Raw genomic sequence first — 20,546 nt, 5'->3', positions numbered from 1 at the left:
TTATTATTAGTAGTGGTAGTATTAATCTTTGACCTTGACCATTCACAAGCTACCTATCGTAATGAGACTGCTGAGTGCTGGTAACTCCTCAGCATTAGATTGCACAGAAGCATTAATATGTTTTGAATAGGTTCATTTAATCTTTAAAAAAAATGGTTTTAAGGCTTAAAAGAACTTTTGCTATAGTTGTCACTGGATATGTTGTTGTAGTGACTTAGACAGCTGAGGCTTACTAATGTCAGGTGTGCAGATGCCTGTTTATGTGAGGTACCCTTGGCTACTTGGAGATTTCCTTGTAAGGGTGCTTGGGTTAGGTTATGGGGAGGAGTGAGTGGTAAGTTGGGATGCTTCCAGTTCCAGGTTTATAATTCATTCTATTACTTTTCTGGTGGTGTTTTCAGTTCTAAAAGTTCACTTTGAGATACACTGCATTTGGAGAAGGTGTATAGAAGTGTTTGTTATATAACCACCTAACGATAACACACACACATCTGGAAAAATCAGCTTGTCCTTTTTAATAGTAACTCCACATATACAGACAGGCGGTGTACAAAACTAGTACATTCAAGTTAAGTAATCTCATTTTTGCTGACCTGGTTAATTTTGTTAGAAGACATAAAAGCAAAGCTTGGCGGTAGCTCTAGGCCTTTCTACGCCCAGAGCATGCTGGGAAATCGTCCTCTCAGCATCTCCAGGTTTGGCCTTGACTCCAGTCTCTTTGTTTTCCTTCCTTCCTGTAGCCATTTTCAAACAGGACTTGCCACCATATGCAGTGCACTCTGTCCCACAGCTTTGATGCTAAGTCTGAAAGGCATTCTGCTTCTGGCCCTCCCTACACTCAGCAAAGTGCCTGCCATAAGCTGGAGCGGAAGTTGATGCCAGAGGACTGGTTCCCTCTGCCAGGCGCTGGGAGATGCCCCTGGAAGCCATTAGAAGCTCTGTGTAGCTTCCCTAGAGCACAGTCTTCTTTGGGAGATCCATTTTCTTTCGTATTGGGCTCCCTGGGACAGGCTACTCTCTTGATGGAGGTTCAGAGTTTAATTCTGTTACTTCCTCAAATATGTTACAGTGGTTCAGTGCATTGGGAGGACCAAACCTTTCCCTGTTCTGGGAACTTCCTGTATAGGAATGTTACCTGAGTCTGTTGATCCACAGTTGCTAGTCTCTGGGATTCCCTAGGTCTTAATGTTTTTTTTTTTTTTTTTTTTTTGGTGGTGGTGGGGGTGTTGTTCTTAATTGAAGATTTTCACTGTTCTCTAAACCACAGCTGAGCTGTGGGGTTTGTGCCTCATCATTCTGTAATGGCTTAGAGAGAAGAGTTACGTATCCCTTTCCCCAGGGACCCAGTACATCACCCAGCACAGGTGAATTTCCCACCATGCACCTATGTCATCAGCAAGCATCACTTCAAGACATGCTGTAAACCAAGACATGGCCTGTTTCCAGACTCGTGATGGCCTCTGTCGTGAGGGCACAGCTGCCATTCATTGATTGGTAGATTTAAGTGTCCCATAGGAAATGACACCATGCTATATGATGCAACCCAGAGATGCTTCAGTGCTGCCATCAGCAAGTCTGTACTTGTCACAATACCAGAAACAGATTGAATAATCAAAGAAGCTGCCCAGTAGCCAGGAAGCCACCTCCATTCCTGTTGCTTCAGATCAGCCAGTTCAGGCCTCTTAGCTTAGTTAAATGAGCAGTCACAGACATGCAAACTAGACTGGCCACTCCTGTGTATCAACTAAGTTTTGTTGGCCCCATCCCACTCCTGTAGTTTATAATCATAGAACTGCCTCTGACTTTACTTGTTTACTAAAATAGGCCAAGACTGTCTCTGATGAGATTAGCTGGGGTGTGGGAGAGTCACACAGCAGGGAAACAGAAGGCTAGTGACAACCAAAGCACCGTTTATGGTGTGTTACCACTGATCTGTTTCCAAACATGTTCTTTCAAAATAACTTTATTAAAGGCAAGCTGAAAATAAAACTAATTTTTGAACTGCTATAGAAAAGAATGTTTAGCCTGAGCATGACTGAAGAGTTAGAGATTATATCTGTGCATCACAGTCAGCTTCCAGGCTTAGAGTCCTTCCCCAAACTCAAATACAAGTTCCTGTTCTGCATTCCAGAATGAGGCTGAGTGTTGTCAGAATTTTTTAAATGGGGACCTTGCGCTGAGGACTGAATTCTGGGCCTGATGTAAGCGAGGCAGGCATTCTACCACTGAGCTATGTTCCCCTGCCCAAATTATTTTGAATTCTTACCGATCGTTCTATATCTTCTAATGGCTGGTTATCCATTGAGGTGTTGGAATGCTTGACATATGAAGTGTCTGTACCCAAAGCAGACCCCATGCCCAACACAGCAGGTACTTCTGCCTGCATCCTCCAAGGAAAAGATACTGTTTTTAAACTTAAACACAGCAGAACTGGGGAACTAGCCTTTTGACACCGCTTTCAAACTAATTCAACTCTTGAAATCCTGAAGACTCCTGTCATGTACAAGGGAGGCATTACAGGGCTCATCACCTTGTCGCACCCCATTGTTCTGCACCCAAGGGACCACTGGTGACAGTGTACAGAGGTTATCTTCAGGGGTGCCTTTGTCTTTGGGTTTGCAGTGGTGGTCAGTTCCATGCTTTATCTTCTCCCCACCCACCTGTCCTTTCCCAGGCTTCAGTGTGTTGGCCTCAGCTCGTCACCCGGCCTGCAGATTGAAGCTGCACAGGTGCAGTTGTACACCACCTGAAAGCATAGACCACCTTCCTGAAATAGCACCCCAGTGCCCATGGTATGAGAACACACCAGCAGCTGGATGAGTGGTTTTTCCCTGAAATGGAAATCACAGAACCACTAAACAGATGTTGGCCCACACTGCCTAGAATACCTACTGCCTGACCTGTTGGGTCAGCATACTGATCTTTGCAAAAGCCATTATGAAATTGTGTGGGCAGTTAGGCACACTTTTTTTTTCCACATAGGTCCACATTGCAACAATCTATGGGTTTGTGGCATCTTGCATGTCTGTCTCAGCACATAGTAACCATTGTACATCATTCTCGCTAGACAGCACTTGTAAAGAAGAAAAAGATTGTCTTTGCTCGTTAGATGCTCGCCGATGAGTTGCTGATAGACCGTACTGGCTAGGGTGCAGGTTAAAGAGTAGTTTTGTAAACTAAGAATGCAGTCAATCATCGTTCTCATACATCACCATGAACTTGACTGATAGAGACATTCCGCCAGCAGTGTTGACATGCTGATCTCCAGCGATCGAGAGCCAAAGCAGTGCCTCTCCAAGCACAGGAGCTGGTAGCGTTTCACGCTGATAGCCCTCCATTCTCCTGTACATGCGATGTGTGCAGGTTTACAGTTCTCAGATTTGGTCAGTATCTGTGGATTTGTGTGTTTGAACCCTGAGTCCAGGCCTTGCTTTGCTTTTTACATAAATAGTGTATTGTCTGTGCTCCAGCAGCTTTAGGCCCTCTAGCCTGCCCAGGAAGCCCAGGCTTGTTCAGGCCTGAAGCAGCTCCTCATCTGGGGAGCCATTCTTGGTACATTGCCTTCCTTCTCCCCTCCTGCCTATGCCACTGCCCCCCTTCCAGGTGGTATCTTCTCTGGGACACTCCCCCCCCAAGTGCTTTGCTGAACACATAGGAGAAGAATTTGTCTCTTCATTACTAGATTCTCACAGTGCTTAGTGGACTGCGTCTGAATACCACCCAGTGCTCAGCTTTCCCCCTCTCCAGTTGGTACCATGATGTACATCTCATGTTGTAGTTAGAGCCGTATGTCGTGCTTGGAAGCATTTGTGGTAAAGATACTACACAAGTAAGACTTGCATAGTTTTGTGTATTTATACCACAGGTAGGGATAATTGCTAGAGCCACTGTATCTTAGGGTAATTGATTTCACTTGTGGCTTCTGCATTCTTAGTAGTTCTAGGAGACTGTATTGGTGTTGGTTTCAAATGTATACAGTACATATTTATACACACCACTGTGGAGTTTATTTTACTGTGTAAATAGTGGTATTTTCCTGTTCAAATGCTTCTATACAAAGTATTTATTTTAACAAAATTAGTTAACTGTCAAAGGGCTTTCCAAAAACTTTTCTCAATATCTCTTCTCCCAGCTCCCATGCTCAACTATCAAATGCCTAAACATCACAGTAAAGGCAGGAGGCTGTAACCTTAAAACCTTTACTGTATTTGGGTAGACACAACCTGGATTGGGAACCTGAATGCCGCTTCAGATGCTCCATCCCAGACCAAAGCAGAGCTTGAAGGGGTGTGGCTCTGCTCAGCCCAGCATCCCGGCTTCCCCCATACCCACTTACCTATGCACCATTGATATATTCAGCCATTCACTTCCATGGCCTATCCAGGGAAGTGACCTTGGTTGTAGTCCTGTGGCAAGCAGCCTTCTGTCTGTGCAATGAGGAGAAACCACAGCGGTTGCTAGTATGAGCTCCCCTGGCTCTCAGGATTTATGGAAGTCACCCTTTGATGCACCCAGGGGAGACACACATGTTACCTTCTGCATGTTGAGAAAATGTGGGAACACCTTGGTTTTCCTCCCTTTTTCATCAAGCATTTGTGCAGATATGGCCCCTCCCACCCATCTGTAACCTGTGGTTCTAAAATGCATTCAGCTTTGCTTCTCAGGAGTCTGGTCTGTGATCCAGAGCACCCTTGATGTCATGGAACCAATGCTCTATGGTCATGCATGGCCCCTTTCCCTGTGCTTCATCCATGGGCATCCCATCTGTCACTAGGCCACTCTGCTGGGATGGCTGGGTTGGCCTGTAGCTCCAGGACTCTAGGGTACTTGGAGACCCAGGTATGTAGGGATTACTGTCATTTATTTGAACTGTAGTCTGCATATTTTCTTATGGCCTCCCTTTGTCTTTTCTGAACAAGGAAGGCACGTGAATAGTAATGCTGGAGAATGTTTTCTAAGATGCTGTTTGTAAGCAAAGTAGATTTTGAGATGAGATGTGAATGGGAACTAGGTGCCAGGGAATTTAGCACTGAACTAGACAGTCAAAACTTTTTAACCTTTGCAGAAAGTAGATTCTGTTCTCTCATCTAAATGTTCACAAGATATAATGCTGTAAATAGTTTTCTAAAAAATATTTATTACATGTTCTGTATACACACTCATGTTCTGAGTGATGTTGGTTTGCATTGTTTTGTAGAAGATTATATTTTGAGTAGTGGACTTCTTTCCTAACACAGTTCACTCATGGAGAAAGAAACAAAACCAGCAGGTTGAGAGCTGTTTGGGGCATTTGATCTGTAATGGACCATCCAATCCAAGCTTTAACTGTCCCTCTTCTCCCCTGGTTGTGTTATATGTTATATATATACAGGTGTACAGTACAGGTCAGTGCTTGGGTCTGCAGAGCAGATTTCCAGGTGTTCTTTCTGATGTGTTCCCATAGCAATATGACCCCAGGTGCTGACCAGTCCTGTTGTCTCAGAGGATCGGGTTGGGGGACAGCTCTTGCGATGCCTCTTGCCTTTTCTAAGAGGCTGCTTTACTTGAATTGATGCTTCTGTTTCTTCTGCATGTTCCCATGTCACAAAACTATAGCAGTGTGTGGGAACTCCACCAGCACCAGACACATCAAATGTGGACATGCCAATCAAAAGATTTCCCAGGAATTTTGCTTTTCAGAACAGATAAGGCAAAGCTCAATTGGCCATAGAATAAATATAAGGAGTTTTTACCAGAGAAATGTATGTGGCCTATTATATGCCCCTCCCTTCTGTCTGATCCACCTTTGGAAGCCAGCCTATGTCCTGCCTTCTGCCTCTATGCCTAGGCTCCAGATGTTCATGACCCCTAGAGTCTGGCTAGGTTTTTAATGTGCCCAACTCTGTTGAGCAGCCTTTCCTCGTGACTGTCCTAAGCTTAATAAAAAGGAGCCCCCCTCCCCCAGGTGCAAATTGTCAGAAGTGATGTAGTTTTTTAGGCTTTTGGAATATGTCTTTTTTTGTATTTCTGATGGTGTTTGGGATTTTTCACTAGAGTTTTTTAGATTGAAGTGGGTGCATTAAGGCAAACTTTCCACTGCTGAGCCCAAAAGCATGCAGAAGAGAGAACTTGCCCTGCATTGTGTTGTTGGGGAGGTGACTACTTGTGGTGAGGGGGTGGGGGGAGGGACTTGTAGATGATATGGAGTTGAAATAGAAATTCTGGCCAGAGGTTTCCTAACTCTTTGATATTTTGTAATGAAAATCTCCCACATTAACCTTGCTTAATCTCAATGTAAGCCTGCTGTTTACCCTCAGGGAACAAGTGGTTTTCAAAATTGAGCTCCTCCGAGGTCCTGGACCAGTGCCTGTGTGCACTGTTCATCTCTGTGATCTCATGGCATTATTTTCCCATATGCATTAAGAAGTTCAGCCCCACCCTGTATGAAAAGCACAGCCCAGTGCCCTAATTTAGGCTTGTGTCGTTGCCTTTGAGGGGCCTAAGGGGAGGTCCTAGGAGGTCCATGCAATTTAACTGAAGCTCAGGTGTGCATTGGATTTTGCTTCCATTAGGCCACAACCCTTCAGATGAGTTTAGGGCAGGGGCTACAGAGTTTTTACTGGTCTGGTGTTGCTGCCGAGGTCAGTCTTGTAGGTGTTTGGATGTGCTCCTTCTTGCTGTCTTATGAGTCATAGCCAGTGCTCCAGATGCCCAAGGGGGTAGGAGGGGCCTCTAGAGGGTCCAGCTCTCCCTGACCTCAGCGCCTTTCAAACTAGTGAAGTGAGAAGAATCTACAAATGGCACCCAGCAGGGCAGCCTCTTGGGCCTGGATTCCACTGTTAGTGAGTGTAGGAAAATACTGTGTCTGTAATGGATGAAATTCAATGTATGCTGTGAATCTGTTGGTTTGAAACATTGAAAAATTTTCATTAGACAATGTTTACATACCTCACCTGAAGAACCTTTGAGAGTGTATATATGAAATTTAAAAATATATTAAGTTGCTTTAAAACAGTATGTATAGCTATAAAAGTTGGGGTTATTTTAACTTTGAGTATGTACCAAGTCTCTTAAATGATTGCAATCTCGTAGACTTTCTGCCTTCTGTGTTTTGCTTTTCCTGTTGGACCACATAGATAACTGTGTTTTTGTTCTTGATAAAGGGGCCCCCACACCGAAGTCCAGGCTTGGAAGGATTCTTGTGGTAGTTAAGATTTTCTGGTTTGATTTTGGAATGGGGTGTGGAGCTAGAGGGTGTGTGGGAGGGATTTCTCTAACGTTGACATCTGTCCTGTGAGCTTTTTCAACGCGCTTATTTTATTGCAGCATATTAAAGTTCTTTGATATTAAAGTGTGTTTGTGTAATCACTGGAGAGGGGGAAGGGACAGTTCAGCACAGCCTCCTACCCCACTAGTGTGTGGCTGAAAGCAGACTGTGTCAGTCATGGGGCTGGACACTAGCCCCAACGATTAGTGATGCCCTGAGTTATACCTCACTTCAGGTCAGCTCAGCCAAGTGCTATCAAGGTCTGTGACCCCAGCTGGAAGGTTACAGAAAGCAAACCTTGCATTTGCCAGTGCTGCTTCTGTGATCGGCCTTGTCGGACCTGCTGGAAGTGGGTCTGTTCAAAGTCATGGTTGACACTTGAGACCCATGGAGCCAGTGCATCTCATGGCGATAATTACAGAATAGACACAGTGACTGTCCAGCAGCCTCTGGGTTCGCTTTAACACTGAAGTTGTAATTTTCCAATCTACAGATGTGCTTATTTAACCCAGGATTTCAAAAAATAGTTTAAAACTGTTAAGTTTTTCATTCCAAAAATTGGGGTTTCTAGGTGGTTTTTTTTTGGGGGGGGTTACTGTTTTTTGTTTTATTTTTGGTTTTTGTTTTGTGGTGTTTTGTTTGAAGCTAACAAATTTAGGTCGTAGTGAAAACCAGGTGATACAGATAGACTGGAAAATGCTCTTTAGGTGCCACGGTGTCTGGCAGTGAGAATTTCCATTTGCCCCCATTGGTACCTACTACTTTAACCAGAAGTGGCATTAGAAATAATAATGGACCAAGAAGCACTGACCACTGGCTTACCTCCTTCCCAGATATCTGAGCCTATGACCCTATTGGGTTTCACTTTCCCCCCTCTGCCCTGCTCTCTAGCATGTCCTTCCTCTCCAGATCCCCAATTATTGTGAAGGTACCAAAGTTAATATGCCTGTGCCCTTTCAAGGTGGCTGTGTGCTCTTAGAATGGGGCTTTTTAACATCACCACATCCTTATGTGAGATCAGTTCATGGCCCTGACATCAATGGAGGGCTTGGCACATCTTTAGTGATCTATGGAGGGGGGTGTCTTAGGAACATAGATCCTGTTCATCTGTGTGCAGTGTTCTGCTCTGGTATATGTTGCCCCTTCCTCTACTAGCCTGGGCACAGGGGTCTTCTAGGATTATCTGAGAATATATGCTGCTTTCTAACCTGTCAAGTGGATGCTCCAAGACCTTTGGAGTGTGGTTAAATGTGTGAGTGGCTCTGTAAGCAAATGCTCAAAACAGTGTCACTTAGACACCCGGCAGGAGATGAGAGTAAACCTCCCCAGTTTGTCACACAGCTACCCCTTTCCTTCAAGATGAACAGGCCTTGCCACATCAGGGTTGGCAGACATCCTGGCTGTGATGACTGTGATGACGGTGTGGTGGCCCTGGGAAGGTGAAGGCTGGTAGCAGCAGGCTCATTTTGATGAAGAAAGAGACCAGGCAGGCAAAAGTCCATGAATCAATGTCATGTTCACACGGAAGACAGCAGACAATACTGACATATTCTAAAACAATACTTCTGGGGAAAGGACAGAGGCAGCTCCCTCAGGGACTGTTTGAAGCCATTTTTCTAAGAGTCGACCCAAACAAGACTACAGAAACCCCAAACAAAAGGTCACAACCACATAGCATCTGAAAAATCAAAACAAGACACTGGAGGTTGACTTTAACATATAAAAATACTATAACAAAATGAAATACAAATATATATTAGAATCTGTAAGTATTCTGTATAAAGAGATACTTTCACGGTTAGGCTAACAGCAGGCAAAGAGGAAACGAAGATGGCCTTTTCCGTTTCTTAGCATTGCCACAGGGCCCTGTGCAGTGCTGCCTACATACCAGCTCCTTGAGGACTTGACCTGCTGGGTCTCTGCTGTGTATGTCTAATGGGAATAACCAGTGATGGCCACAAAGCAAACTGAAGATCTTTACCAAAGGGGAACACAATGTGGAGATGATTCTTTAAAGGGCTGGTCTCATAGTCACCCCCTTACCTGACCTTACAAGTCCAAGTGTGAGCAGGTCATGGGAGAAATAGACCAGGCCCTTGGCTTGCAAGGTACTAAGTCAAAGGTAAAGTTGAGCCTGGGGCCCATGGCTCTCTGGGAACTATTGAGTCAGCATCTCACCTCCATCCCAAGGCCTTGAGGAAAGGTGGTATCACCTGCCAGTCCATGCCTCTCAAGCCCAGGAATTGGCTTCTCCAGGCCAAGGGAGTGATGGCGTCTGGGAAAGGAAACTTGCTAAGGATGCCAGAACACCTTTATTTCTAGAAAGGGACATCATACTACATGTCTAAGCTTTTCTGTCCTCTGCAGCCTGGGACAGCCGCTTACCAGGGTACCATTGTGACCTGGAAGCTTGGAGTAAGAGAAATGTGCAGAGTTGTTTAAAGCCCCTAGAGGTTTGGGTCTTTGTCCTCTTAGCGGTGGGTCTGTGCACTGTGGCCCTAGTTGAGGGCCATAAGAAAATGGAGTCCTAACCCCTGGCAAAGAGTATGTCCAGTCATGACAATTAAGCAGTTGATCAGAGCTGGGCTCTTTCCATCCCAGATTCTCACTGGCTGAGAGCCACTGTGATAGAAGATGCCAAGTTCTCAAGTCAAAGGAGGCTTATCCTCTCACCAGCACCAGAGGCTCCTTCCGGTGTCCACATAGGCAGTGACAGGTATAAGGTCACCCTCTGTACATACACTCCCAGATGGAAGCAGCCTTGATGGAAGGGGACATGCTTACACCTATAGCCCACAAAGACACCCCCATTCTGCCCACACACCAGGCTACAGCCTCTCCAGGGGAAGTGAGAAAGTATGACCCTTTCTCCCTTCAGCAGCTCCGTAGACACAAACCTCATCTTTCTATATACTTCGCCCCGCATGGAAGAGAAGCCTTTGAACCAGACAGCCATGTCTCTGGTGGCTTCAGCCTTGACTGCAGACTCCCAGAGTGAGTCGCTTCAGCCTGGGTCATCCTGGGTACTCCATGGTACTCAGCAGTTAGTTCACATCGGGGCTGCACACCCACAGAACCCACTCCAGGTTAGGTACATAAATACCTGCTAATGAAGTTAATGGAAACATCTAACGCCTCAGGCCTCCCCTCCTGAGACCAGAGTGGCAGTGTCTATGTGGTTCCTATCTACCTTCCTGCTTCACTGCTGCAGACCTAAGGCCTGAAATGAGCAGAGTCGCATGCAGGGACTCAACATCTGGATCATCTGGCCTCTTCCTGTATCCTAGGGCCTCAGTAAAATGCTCCAAACCAGGCCTCCAATTTAGAAGGCCCAGGCCTTGCCCAGCTTCCCCTAACACCCCATCTCTTCTCTGCCAGAGACACCTGCAGCTTTGGGCTGGGAAGCCTGAGTCTAGTGCCCCTTTTGTGGCCAGTGATGTCTATTCAGCTAGAGCCAAGAACCTCTGCCCTCTTTGGAGGGGCCTGCCACCCCAAGTACAAGACCCCCCCCCCACAGAAGCTACCATCATCTTATACTTCGGGGTTCAGAGGCCTGGTCCTATGCAAACCCCACTCCATCCCAGCTTCTTTCACAAGCTGTGGGGTCAATGGGCCACATGACTTGAGGAAGAAGGAGCAGTCCCATGACATGAGGTCTTACCCTGGGGAGTGGCCTGGTGCCAATAGACACAGCTACAGAAGCCAGGCCAGCCCCCGCTGAATGTGGTTGTCCTCAGAGGAGCCAGAGGCTACTGGGACATAAACTGTTTCAGGCCAGCCAGGATCACAGGCCAGAGGAGAAGCAAGTGAACACAGGGTTTAGCCTCCCTTTCAGTCCCAGATAGCAGGCAGAGGAGTGCCACCATGCCACCGTTTGTGGCCTGACCTCACACACACATTCATTCAACAAATATTTATTAAGCGCCTATCTGTGCAAGGCACTTTGGGAGAGGGCGCAGCAGCCGGGCCTTGCTCCTCTGCCCTAGCAGTGCAGTCCGCTGGAAAGGCAGCTCAGTGTCCCTGCGCCCACCAGGACGCAGGCGCTATCCTGGTGATGCCCGCCCCAACCCAGCTGCTAGCGTGCCACCTGCACATTACGCGCACCCGGCACAGCCGCACTTGGTGGGCTTCTCCACCTCCTCAGCAAACGAGGTCCCATCGCTGCACTCGAAGGTGAGCTTCCTCCGCTTCAGCCGCAGGCCCTGGCAGCAGCCCTGGCCTGGGCACACACCCCGGCATTCCACCCATGACAGTGGGCGCGTGGTCTGGCAGATGGCATAGCCCCTCTGGACCCGGTGAAAGTCCCGGACAGGGTCCCCCCGGCATTCGGACTCTGGATGGGACAAACACCAAGACACAGCCTCAGGGCACACTATGGGAAGTAGGAGGGGGATAGGGCAGCATCCTAGGAGGGCTCCTCTGGGAGAGCTCTCTCATCCCTCTGTCTTCCCCCTCTCTTCATGCACCTGTGCTGTGCTTCTTCCAGGGACCATGGTGATTGGGGAAGGAGGAAGCATCATCTAGCTGCCCAGGCCCTCCAGGCCAGAACTGCTGCCAAATGAGGTGGTTCCCACAACAGCATTGAGGAAGTATTCCTCTATGGAGAAGGTGACCCACTGACTCTATGTGACCCAAGGCTGAATTTCTCCTGCTTCCCTCTTCTCAGCCTCTGCAGTCTGGAGTCTAACCAAAGGATATTGGTGAAGGGGCTCAGGAAAAGTCTGGGAAGAATATCCCTCAAACTTCAGACATCCTGCTATACCCAGGTCCGACGCTGATAGGCCAAGATGCTCAAGCCTGGCCAGGAGCTGTTACTGGGCATACCTGGATGGTCTCTTCATAGAGATGCCTCAGCCAAGAAGGGCAGGGCCCTTGACAAGGGAACTGCAAGGCAGGCTAGGCCCAGGAGATAGAAAAGGCTCTGTTCCTAGAGGGCAGGGGCACCAAAAGCCCGGTAGTCCCATAAGTACCAGAGGGGAGAGAAGCGGGGTGAGGATGAGAAGGCTAGCTGGGGGTTAGAGGATGAGAACATGAAGCTGCTACAGCAGAATGGCGGGGAGGGTCCCTGCGGAGGGCAGTCAGGAGGGGGCCCCCTGACCTTGCTCACACAGCTCTCCTGAAAAGCCTGGGCTGCACACACAGTGTGCCCCTTTGGTGGCCGAGGCCTGGCAGTGACCATGCAGGCACTGCAAGCCCCCACAGGGCTCTGCCACAGCCCCGACCTGGTTGCACAGAGCCCCCGAGTATCCGTCCTGGCACTGGCAGCTGTAGGCAAGGGCATCGAGGGGCACGCATTTCCCATGGACGCACCTGGAAACGACAGAGAAGAGAACTGAGGGCAGGCTAGCCCGTGAAGCAGCCAGAGGAGGTCCCACCCCTCTGGCCTTGCACTTGATTCTGTTCCCGAGATCTAAAGGAGTAAAGGCAAAAATGGGACTCTATGCTTGTCCTTTTCTAGCTGATAAATGCTTAAAGCCGGATGAGAATAATAATAAATATTGTTAGCATTATTCATTATAAGCAATTATTAATGATTAACATTAGGCCACATGCACCAATTTAAAGATATGGCTGGTAAGGCAGTGCTTGCTGTAAGTAAGTGAGACTTGCAGAAAAAGGACAGATGGGTGAGGGTGATGGCTCTCTTGGTCCAGCCCAGGCTTACTTGTGTCCATGGCAGGGGCCATCCACTGGCTGGTCACAGTGCAGGCCCTCCCAGCCAGCCTCACAGTGGCACACAGGCCCTGGGGTGGCGTTGGGCTGGCAAATGCCATGTAGGCAGTAGAGCTTGCGGCAGGGCTCACAGCCTGGGACCACGCCCGGCTTCATCTGTGTCTTGGTGAAGTCCTGCAGTTCGTTGTTGATGTATAGATTCCGGATGCACCCGTGGAAGCTGGTGCCATTGAGGATCTGCCACAGGCGGAAGGCAGCTGAGTTCACATCCACAGGCATCCCTGATGTGACAGGAAGAAACGGTAGGCTAAGGTGGGACTGGGCCATGACTGTTGGACATCTCTGCAGTGTCCCCTCTTGCCCTTTGAGCTCTGCGCTATCTCGGCAGAAGCCCTTTGCCGCTCTGGAGTACCAGACTCCTTTCCAGGAAAGTCTACTTCTTCTTTGCCCAGTGCTGGGGGTGAGGCCAGGCCAGTTGAGCAGTAAAACTCTCGGATGCCTGTTCCCTGTGTCTGACTCTCTCCTCCTGGGACTCCTTCCTTCCCTCTGAGACATCTGTTTTCATTCCTGGAAACCACAACTGAAGCAAAACACTCACGTGCAAAGCACGTTGCCACCCGCTTTTGTGCTAGCAGGGCATCACAGCAACCCCACAGCAGAGGTGACCTGTCCCTCACTGACATGCTAAGCAGCTCATCTGAAAAGACTCAGTTGGTAGGAACAGAGTTCGGATGCCACAGGGGGGCCTGGAACCCCCCAGGCTAAGACAAGAGAGCATGATTGCAGGTGGTGAACAGGGGTTTCCTGGCCTTCAGCATCTGCAGGTCCACTGGGGAGTCTCCAGATGCTGTAGGGACTCTGCTGAGTCTCCTTCTATGTTTCTGGCCCCTACGGGTCCAAGTCTAGAAATGGATCCCAGACATAGGAAATTCCTTCTGGGCTATAGCCAAGGTACCTGTGGTATGGAAGACAGGTGGAAAGACTGATCCCCCACTTCAGGTCCATTGACCGTCCTTCTTGGTTAGTCTGATTGGCCAGAATGCAGCTAGACCCCAGTCAAGGCAGCAGAGTCCAAACTAACCATTCAGTAGGAACACCTCTTCTTTTGGCATCTCCCTGGCCCCCAGCCCTCCTGGTTGGCCTCTAGCCACAAAGGACAGGAAGTCCCTGCCTAGGGACACTAACACCTCGACTTGGTGGAGAGGCTTAAAGGGGCATGTAGGCAGGTCCTCACCTCCCACATAGAGGGGGGCCTCGCTGTTGAGTGTGTAGTGCTTGCCAAAGTTGTCCATGGTCATGGGGCTGCCGCCATCGATGGAGAGGTTCACCATCTGGTCAAAGGTGACCAGCTCAACAGTGTGGAACTGCCCGTCGTTGATTGTTTCGGCACTGGAAGGAGATAGAAGAGGGGTACCCACCCTAGAGAATGGGTCTCAGGAAGACCCAGAAGGGTCACTAACCCAGTCACTGCTTTCCAAGGAGACAAATCTCTCAGGAAGAAAACCCATGAGACTAATGCCTCCTGCTGCCCCTTCCTGAGGCCCAGGGAAGGCTGAAACATTTGGAGACAGCTTCTTCTCCAGTCGGATGCTGAGGTGAGGCAGGGTGGGGAAAGACGAGTTGTCAAGTGGGCTAGACTCAGGACCCCCAGTGGCCTTTCTTCTTAACCAGCCAAGTTTCTGTATTTTCCAACAATCTCTTAGCCCAGGAGCCTTGTCCTGGCATGCCCAAACGAGGAAGGCTGGCAACTGAGAAATCCTTACCTGTAGATAGCAGAACTGGGGTAGCTTCCTGGGTCATAGCTAACACGGACATGGCCCTGGTACAGCTCAACTGCAATGTGGTCATTATCCCCATTGTAGAGGAGGATCCCATTGTCCTCTGCCGTGGAGACCTGGAAAGCAAAGGCACTTTCTCTTCTATGCCGCCCCTCTCAGAAGCAGCACAGTTAGGTAAGTAAACAGAGGACTCAAGGTTGGGTGATGTCATATCACACATCATACCCCCCTCTCTTCCTCCCAGAGACCAGAGACCTAGGTCAGGGTGGCTGACCTAGGCCAGCAGTTCCAAGCTCACTTGTCATTCACCGCAGACTGGCCAGCACTAGGCAGCAAAAACAGACCAACTGGCTGGGATCTGGAGGGCATCTGCCCAAGAACAGGTGAAAGACCAGTTGCCCAATGGGAAAGAGGCAGTGCATAGCCACCACTGTGTACAACTACCATCTCCCCGATGTGGGAGCACCCTGAGGTCCCCAAGGAACTGGCTACAAAGGGAGGGGACCATAGAGAAGGCATACCAAGGACTGGGAAACAGGGACTGGGGTTGATTGAAGACTCAGGTATTTGTCCAGGAGGGACGTCCCCATGGCTATCAGAAAGACAGTTGCTTCCTTCTACTTAGCTCCCCTTCCCTGCATTCTTCGGGTAACTATCCTGATTCCCAGGTCTGCAGAGTGGGCCTATAGACCCAGGCTAGACAAATCACACTAGCTCATTTCCTTGGGCCCAGTGATTGGTCAAGAGTTGAATAGGCGTGCAACAAAAACCTGACCACTCAGAGAGCTTCTCCTGAGACCATTGGGTGTTGACTTAGAGTTCAAGCAAAGAAGAGTCTCTTAATGGGTGACAGTGAATCCTGAAGATGTTAGAATGCTCTGAGTTATGACCGTGGCCGGGGTTGAAGCCAGGCGAGTTGTGCCTTGCTGAGTTGATAGGCCACCTGCTCACTTTCTGAGGACAATGTGAGAGAAGAGAACTGAGCTTATCTGAGAAGCTGGGGAAGAGAGAAACCGAAGGGAAGGAGAGGTGATGGGGTATTTGTGGCCAAGAATGGAATCTGAGGCAGAGGAGTCAAGAGTTTGCATGGTCTGCTGAGTGAAAGGCCATCAAATCTGCCCTCCCCCCGCCCACCCCCAACCCCGTCCTCTGGGGCATGTACAAACAGCCAGATTTTCATCATTTGTCAAAGTAGAACCCGAGTTTTCCTTCAACACAATGATGTTCTGAGATGATACTAAAGGTGCAAAACAGGCACTTTAAAAAAAAAATTGGGGGGTCATAAGGGACCCCAAAACTATTGGTTAAAGGCAAGCCCAGAATTCTCTCCTGCCACACGGAACAATTCTGTCTGTGGCACTGGAGGTCAGAGCTGAGCAGAAGGGATGGTGAAGACCTGTGGTCAAGGTGGGTTGGTCAAGGCCTCTGGCAGGTTCTCTGGGTCCTGTCACTCCACAGTTGTCCCAGAAATGACTCAGAAACCTTTTCAAGTCAGTCTTCAGACTGAACCATCCTAACCCCAGGATTACAGCTACCCATACAGGTTCCTTGCAATCCCTGTGGATAGGGGTGTACCCTGACATTCTGTTTTGAACAGGGGTGTCCTGCATCCTGACTCTCTCTCTCTCTCTCTCTCTCTCTCTCTCTCTCTCTCTCTCTCTCTCTCTCTCTCTCTCTCTGAGTAACCAGGTCCCGAGGCACACACCTGAAGAGTGATATTAGCCCGAGGCCAGTTCTGCAGGTCGGTGAACTGCAGATAAGTGTCCCGGTCCACAAAGTTGACACTGAGCAATTTCTCACATTCGGGGCCACCGAAGCCTGGCAGGCACTGGCATACGGGCCGGCTGCCCTGGTCTACACAGTTGGCTCCATTCTGGCATTCAGTTCCCTCACACGAGCTCCTGGGTGCAGGTGGGATCTCACAGAGCTGTCCACTGAGAGGAAAAGACACAGGTCAGACAGGGCAGAGCCAAATGAGGCAGAGGGAGTCTCTCCCCCAGCATAGTTCAGAAAGTCACTAACCACCCCCAGGAAAATGAGCTGTTAAGTGACAGAAGATGGCTTCTAAGGATGCTGCTGTCCAAAGAGCTGAGTTCAGGAAGACACCCTGGGGTAGCAGCTGCAGTCCCACCCGGCACTTCCCAGAAAAGGAAGCCCGCCTCAGCCATTTCCCACCATGATCTCAGGTGACGGACGTGCACATTGAAACTGAAGACACATCCCCTCCTCACACCAGCAGCTCTGCAAGAAAACTCTTACAGTGAAGAAATTCTGGCATAAAACCATGGTGGTGGTTCCTGAATTACAGGAATCAGAAATAAAGAGGGTACATTCCTACCAAATTGACAGAAATAAGAACAACTAACCGGGGGTGTGTCTGGAAGACGGAGCATTTGTTTAGTGCACACAAGGCCATGGGCTCTCACAATGCCAAACACAAGAGGCAGGGGAAGGTTAGAAGGACAAATGTGACCAATTGTGTGTCATCTTATAGATGGAATTGACTCTTTGACTCAAGAATATAAATATTTATATAAGTAGAACATCTGTGCTAACAAGTGAAAGGCCAAAAGCTCTTAGGAACATAGGCCAAAGGTCCTCCACAGAACAGCAGCCAATCAAATGAAGATTAAGCTTTGCCAATACCAAGACCATTTAAGTTTTACCTCTGGGGCACAAAGTTGGTATAACATCTGAAATCCACCAATGTGGAACATTATAGTAACATATTAAAGATCAAATAAACTTCAACAAATTAGAAATGGAAGGGTAGTCTCTCAGCTTCATGAAGAACAGCCAGAAACACACACAGCCGACATCACACTTAATGGCCGGGGTTGGATATCGCCTTGTATAATCAGAAGGAAGCCAAGAGAGCAATGTTTGCTCTCACAAGCACCATACAGCAGTACCCAGAGGGTCTGTCCAGAGCAGTTAGGACAGAAAGGGGGGAAATACACATCTAGATTGAAACAGAAGAAGAAAGGCGCTCTATTGACACATTCTCTTCCCGTAGAGAAGAGAATCCTTTAAAATTGACTAGAACACTCTTGGAACTATCTAAAGGATTCAACAGGATTCAAAATTGATGCACAACAAATGGAATTAAGAAATCAATTCCAGGGAACTGAAGAAATGGCTCAGTGGTTAAAGGCACGTGTTGCTCTTGTAGAGGACCTACATTCAATTCCCAGAACCTACATGTTTGCTCACAACCACTTACACCTTCAGTTCCAAGGGATCTCATACCCACTTCTGACCTCTGTGGCCACTGCATACCAGTAATGCACACATACATGCAGGCAAACACTTGTACACGCAAGCAAAATAAATAACTTTAAAAAAAATCAATTCTACTGACAATATTATTTAAAAGAATTAAAATTGGGAAATAATTTCAAAATTAAGTGTGAGGAGCTAGAGTGATGAATCAGTCACTAAGAACACTGGATGCTCTTCCAGAGGACCCAAGGCAGCTTACAATCATCTGTAACTCTGGCCCTAGGGCATCTAACACCCCTCTGGCCACTGAGAGCACATACTTGGTGCATAGACATACTTGCAGGCAAAACACCCATTCACATAAAATAGTAATGAAAAAATGTTCAAAATAAGTGTGAAACATGTACTTTAAAGATCTCTCTCTCTCTCTTACACGAGGAAAGAAGGTAAAGTATTCTACATATGCAGAAAGGCAGTTTAGGCTCAAGGATGGAGAAATGGAAAAATTGGGATTGCTCTGTTAAAACACCACCACTCCCTAAACTGTCTGCAAGTCAATTTAGCACTCATACCAAAATTCCAAATTACTTTTCCTTCCTTCCTTCCTTCCTTCCTTCCTTTTCTTTCTTTCTTTCTTTCTTTCTTTCTTTCTTTCTTTCTTTCTTTCTTTCTCTCTTTCTCTCTCTCTCTTCTCTCTCTCCCTTTTCTCTCTCCTTCCTTCCTTCCTTCTTTCTTCCTTTCTTTCTTTCCTTCCTTCCTTCTTTCTTTGCAAAATTTGACTAGCTAATCCAAAAAATTCACATAAATTCAACAAGTCCAGAATAGCCAAAACCAACCTTGAAATACAGCAAACCAGGAGGGCTTACCATTTCCGATCTTAAAACTCACCCCGAGACTACAGTAATAAAGATGGCTCTGCTGACATAATGAGAGTTGTTACAGGAGGAGCCTCACATTTACAAGAAAGCCAGGACAGTTAATTGAGATGGGGGGGGGGGGTCTTTTCAGGAAATAGTGCTGGAACAAACTCCTTCTCAAGGATCCACCTCCCAGCCCTTCAGCAAGCAGCTTTGGAGCCCTGGTTCTAAGAGGTTGTTTAACTCTCCCATGTTTGCATAGTTGAGCCTGGTTGAATCACACCTAAAACTCCAGCACTCAACTCTCAGAATGGGACTGTCACTCACCCAAGCCCTAGAGGGGCCCTTGCCAGTCCCACCTGAGGCAGGAGAGTAGCTCATGGAGTGGCCAGAGGGGCTCACCTGTAGCCCTCGACACAGAGGCAGACGTAGCTGTTGATATCATCCACACACTGGGCCCCGTTCTGACACTGGTGGTTCTCGCAGTCATCCTGGTTTTCGCTGCAGTTGTCACCCGTGTAGCCTGGCACACACTCACACCTATGGTGGACAGGGAGAGGATCAGCCAACACTCATCCTAGAGCTCAGTGGGCAGGGCCATGCAGCCTGTACGTTTGACAGAAAACCTCTGCAGTCTTTTCTACTATGGGCGGAGAGAGCTGTGTGGGTGTGAGGGAACCTGGGCTGGCAAAGCAAATGCCTGGCGGCAAGAAGTGGGACTCTTGTCTTGGATGTCCACCATCACTACCAGCTACACATCTAAGGTTCAGCCTGTGGCCTGCTCTTTCCCTGCTTCATTGTCTCCTAGGACCCACCCACAGCACACAGCTTCACACTACAGATTTGGCTGTTCCTCTGTGTTCAGCCTCCACAGCTCTGCTAGGCCCAGATTCCCACCCTTCAGCAAGATCCACCCTCAGTGAGGACCTTGACTTAGACCAGCCTCAAACTTCCGGACTATCACTCACTCAGGCTAACCCTCTGGCTAACTATAAAAGCACACATCCTCTACCCCCTTCTCACCTCTAGAACATCTGCTGCTCTCTTCACCCCAAGCCTGCCCTATCAGGGAACAACCTCGCCTTCATGCCTGTTAATTCTAGAACCTTTTGCTCTCTCCCTGAGTGGTTCAGCCAGGCCAGTCCCTCCCCTTTCCTGGGAAGCTTCCAGGAAGTGCTCTAGCTCTCACCAACTCCAAACCACAGACAGGTAACCAGACTGCGTTCTTGCTCGGCATTCTCATTCCAAACCCAGTGTTTTTCAGGAAGAGATAGCGCTCAGCCCAATACACATATACGCACGTGCAGAACCAGTCCCAGTGGTTTGTCCCAGCTACATAAAGCAGAACAGTGCTCTCTGATATTTTGTTTTCTCTTTTTAATATTAATTTTGACCCACCCGACTGCTCACCACCCACAGATGGGTCCTGAGTTTCGATATGAAAGAATGCTGTGGTAATCAAGCCACTACACGCCTGTTCACTCTTTTATTCGAGAGCCAATCAAGTGCTTGCTGGGTCCAGCAAGACACCAGGCACAGCTGGGTATCCCTCTCTCCCATCCTACCCCCAGCATAGAGAATACAGGTATCACACAGCCTGCTAGGCTATAGCAGAGCCCGGGGCTGAATGTTCACCCCGCCTCCTGAGGATGGGAGATGGAACAGCAATTCTATACTATTCTATACCATTTCTATATACAGCAATTCTATACCAGTGCAAGCCTACTTTTATCTGGCTGTCTGAGCTCCCTTACCTCAGAGGATGCCCCC

The 20,546-nt window shown here is 48.2% G+C and overlaps 1 protein-coding gene across 1 annotated transcript in view; it reads right to left on the bottom strand.

Moving 5' to 3' along the window:
* Nucleotides 1-11,340: 11,340 nt before the first annotated feature.
* SLIT1 (slit guidance ligand 1) overlaps nt 11,341-20,546 on the bottom strand; it is a gene marked incomplete at its 3' end in the record, with an annotated part of 136,110 nt that continues 126,904 nt past the window's right edge. Inside the window, exons 31-37 of the mRNA XM_080911469.1 lie at nt 19,179-19,316; nt 16,403-16,631; nt 14,683-14,813; nt 14,154-14,308; nt 12,912-13,200; nt 12,345-12,556; nt 11,341-11,579 (exon numbers count right to left, since the gene is read on the bottom strand). Coding sequence (XP_080767595.1) covers nt 11,341-11,579; nt 12,345-12,556; nt 12,912-13,200; nt 14,154-14,308; nt 14,683-14,813; nt 16,403-16,631; nt 19,179-19,316 — 1,393 coding nt within the window. The remainder of the gene's footprint in view (nt 11,580-12,344; nt 12,557-12,911; nt 13,201-14,153; nt 14,309-14,682; nt 14,814-16,402; nt 16,632-19,178; nt 19,317-20,546) is intronic.

The sequence above is a fragment of the Micromys minutus genome (genome assembly GCF_963924665.1).
Source record: "Micromys minutus genome assembly, chromosome: 2".
NCBI classification, from domain to species: Eukaryota; Metazoa; Chordata; class Mammalia; order Rodentia; family Muridae; genus Micromys; species Micromys minutus.
This window is presented reverse-complemented; position numbering and strand designations above follow the sequence as displayed.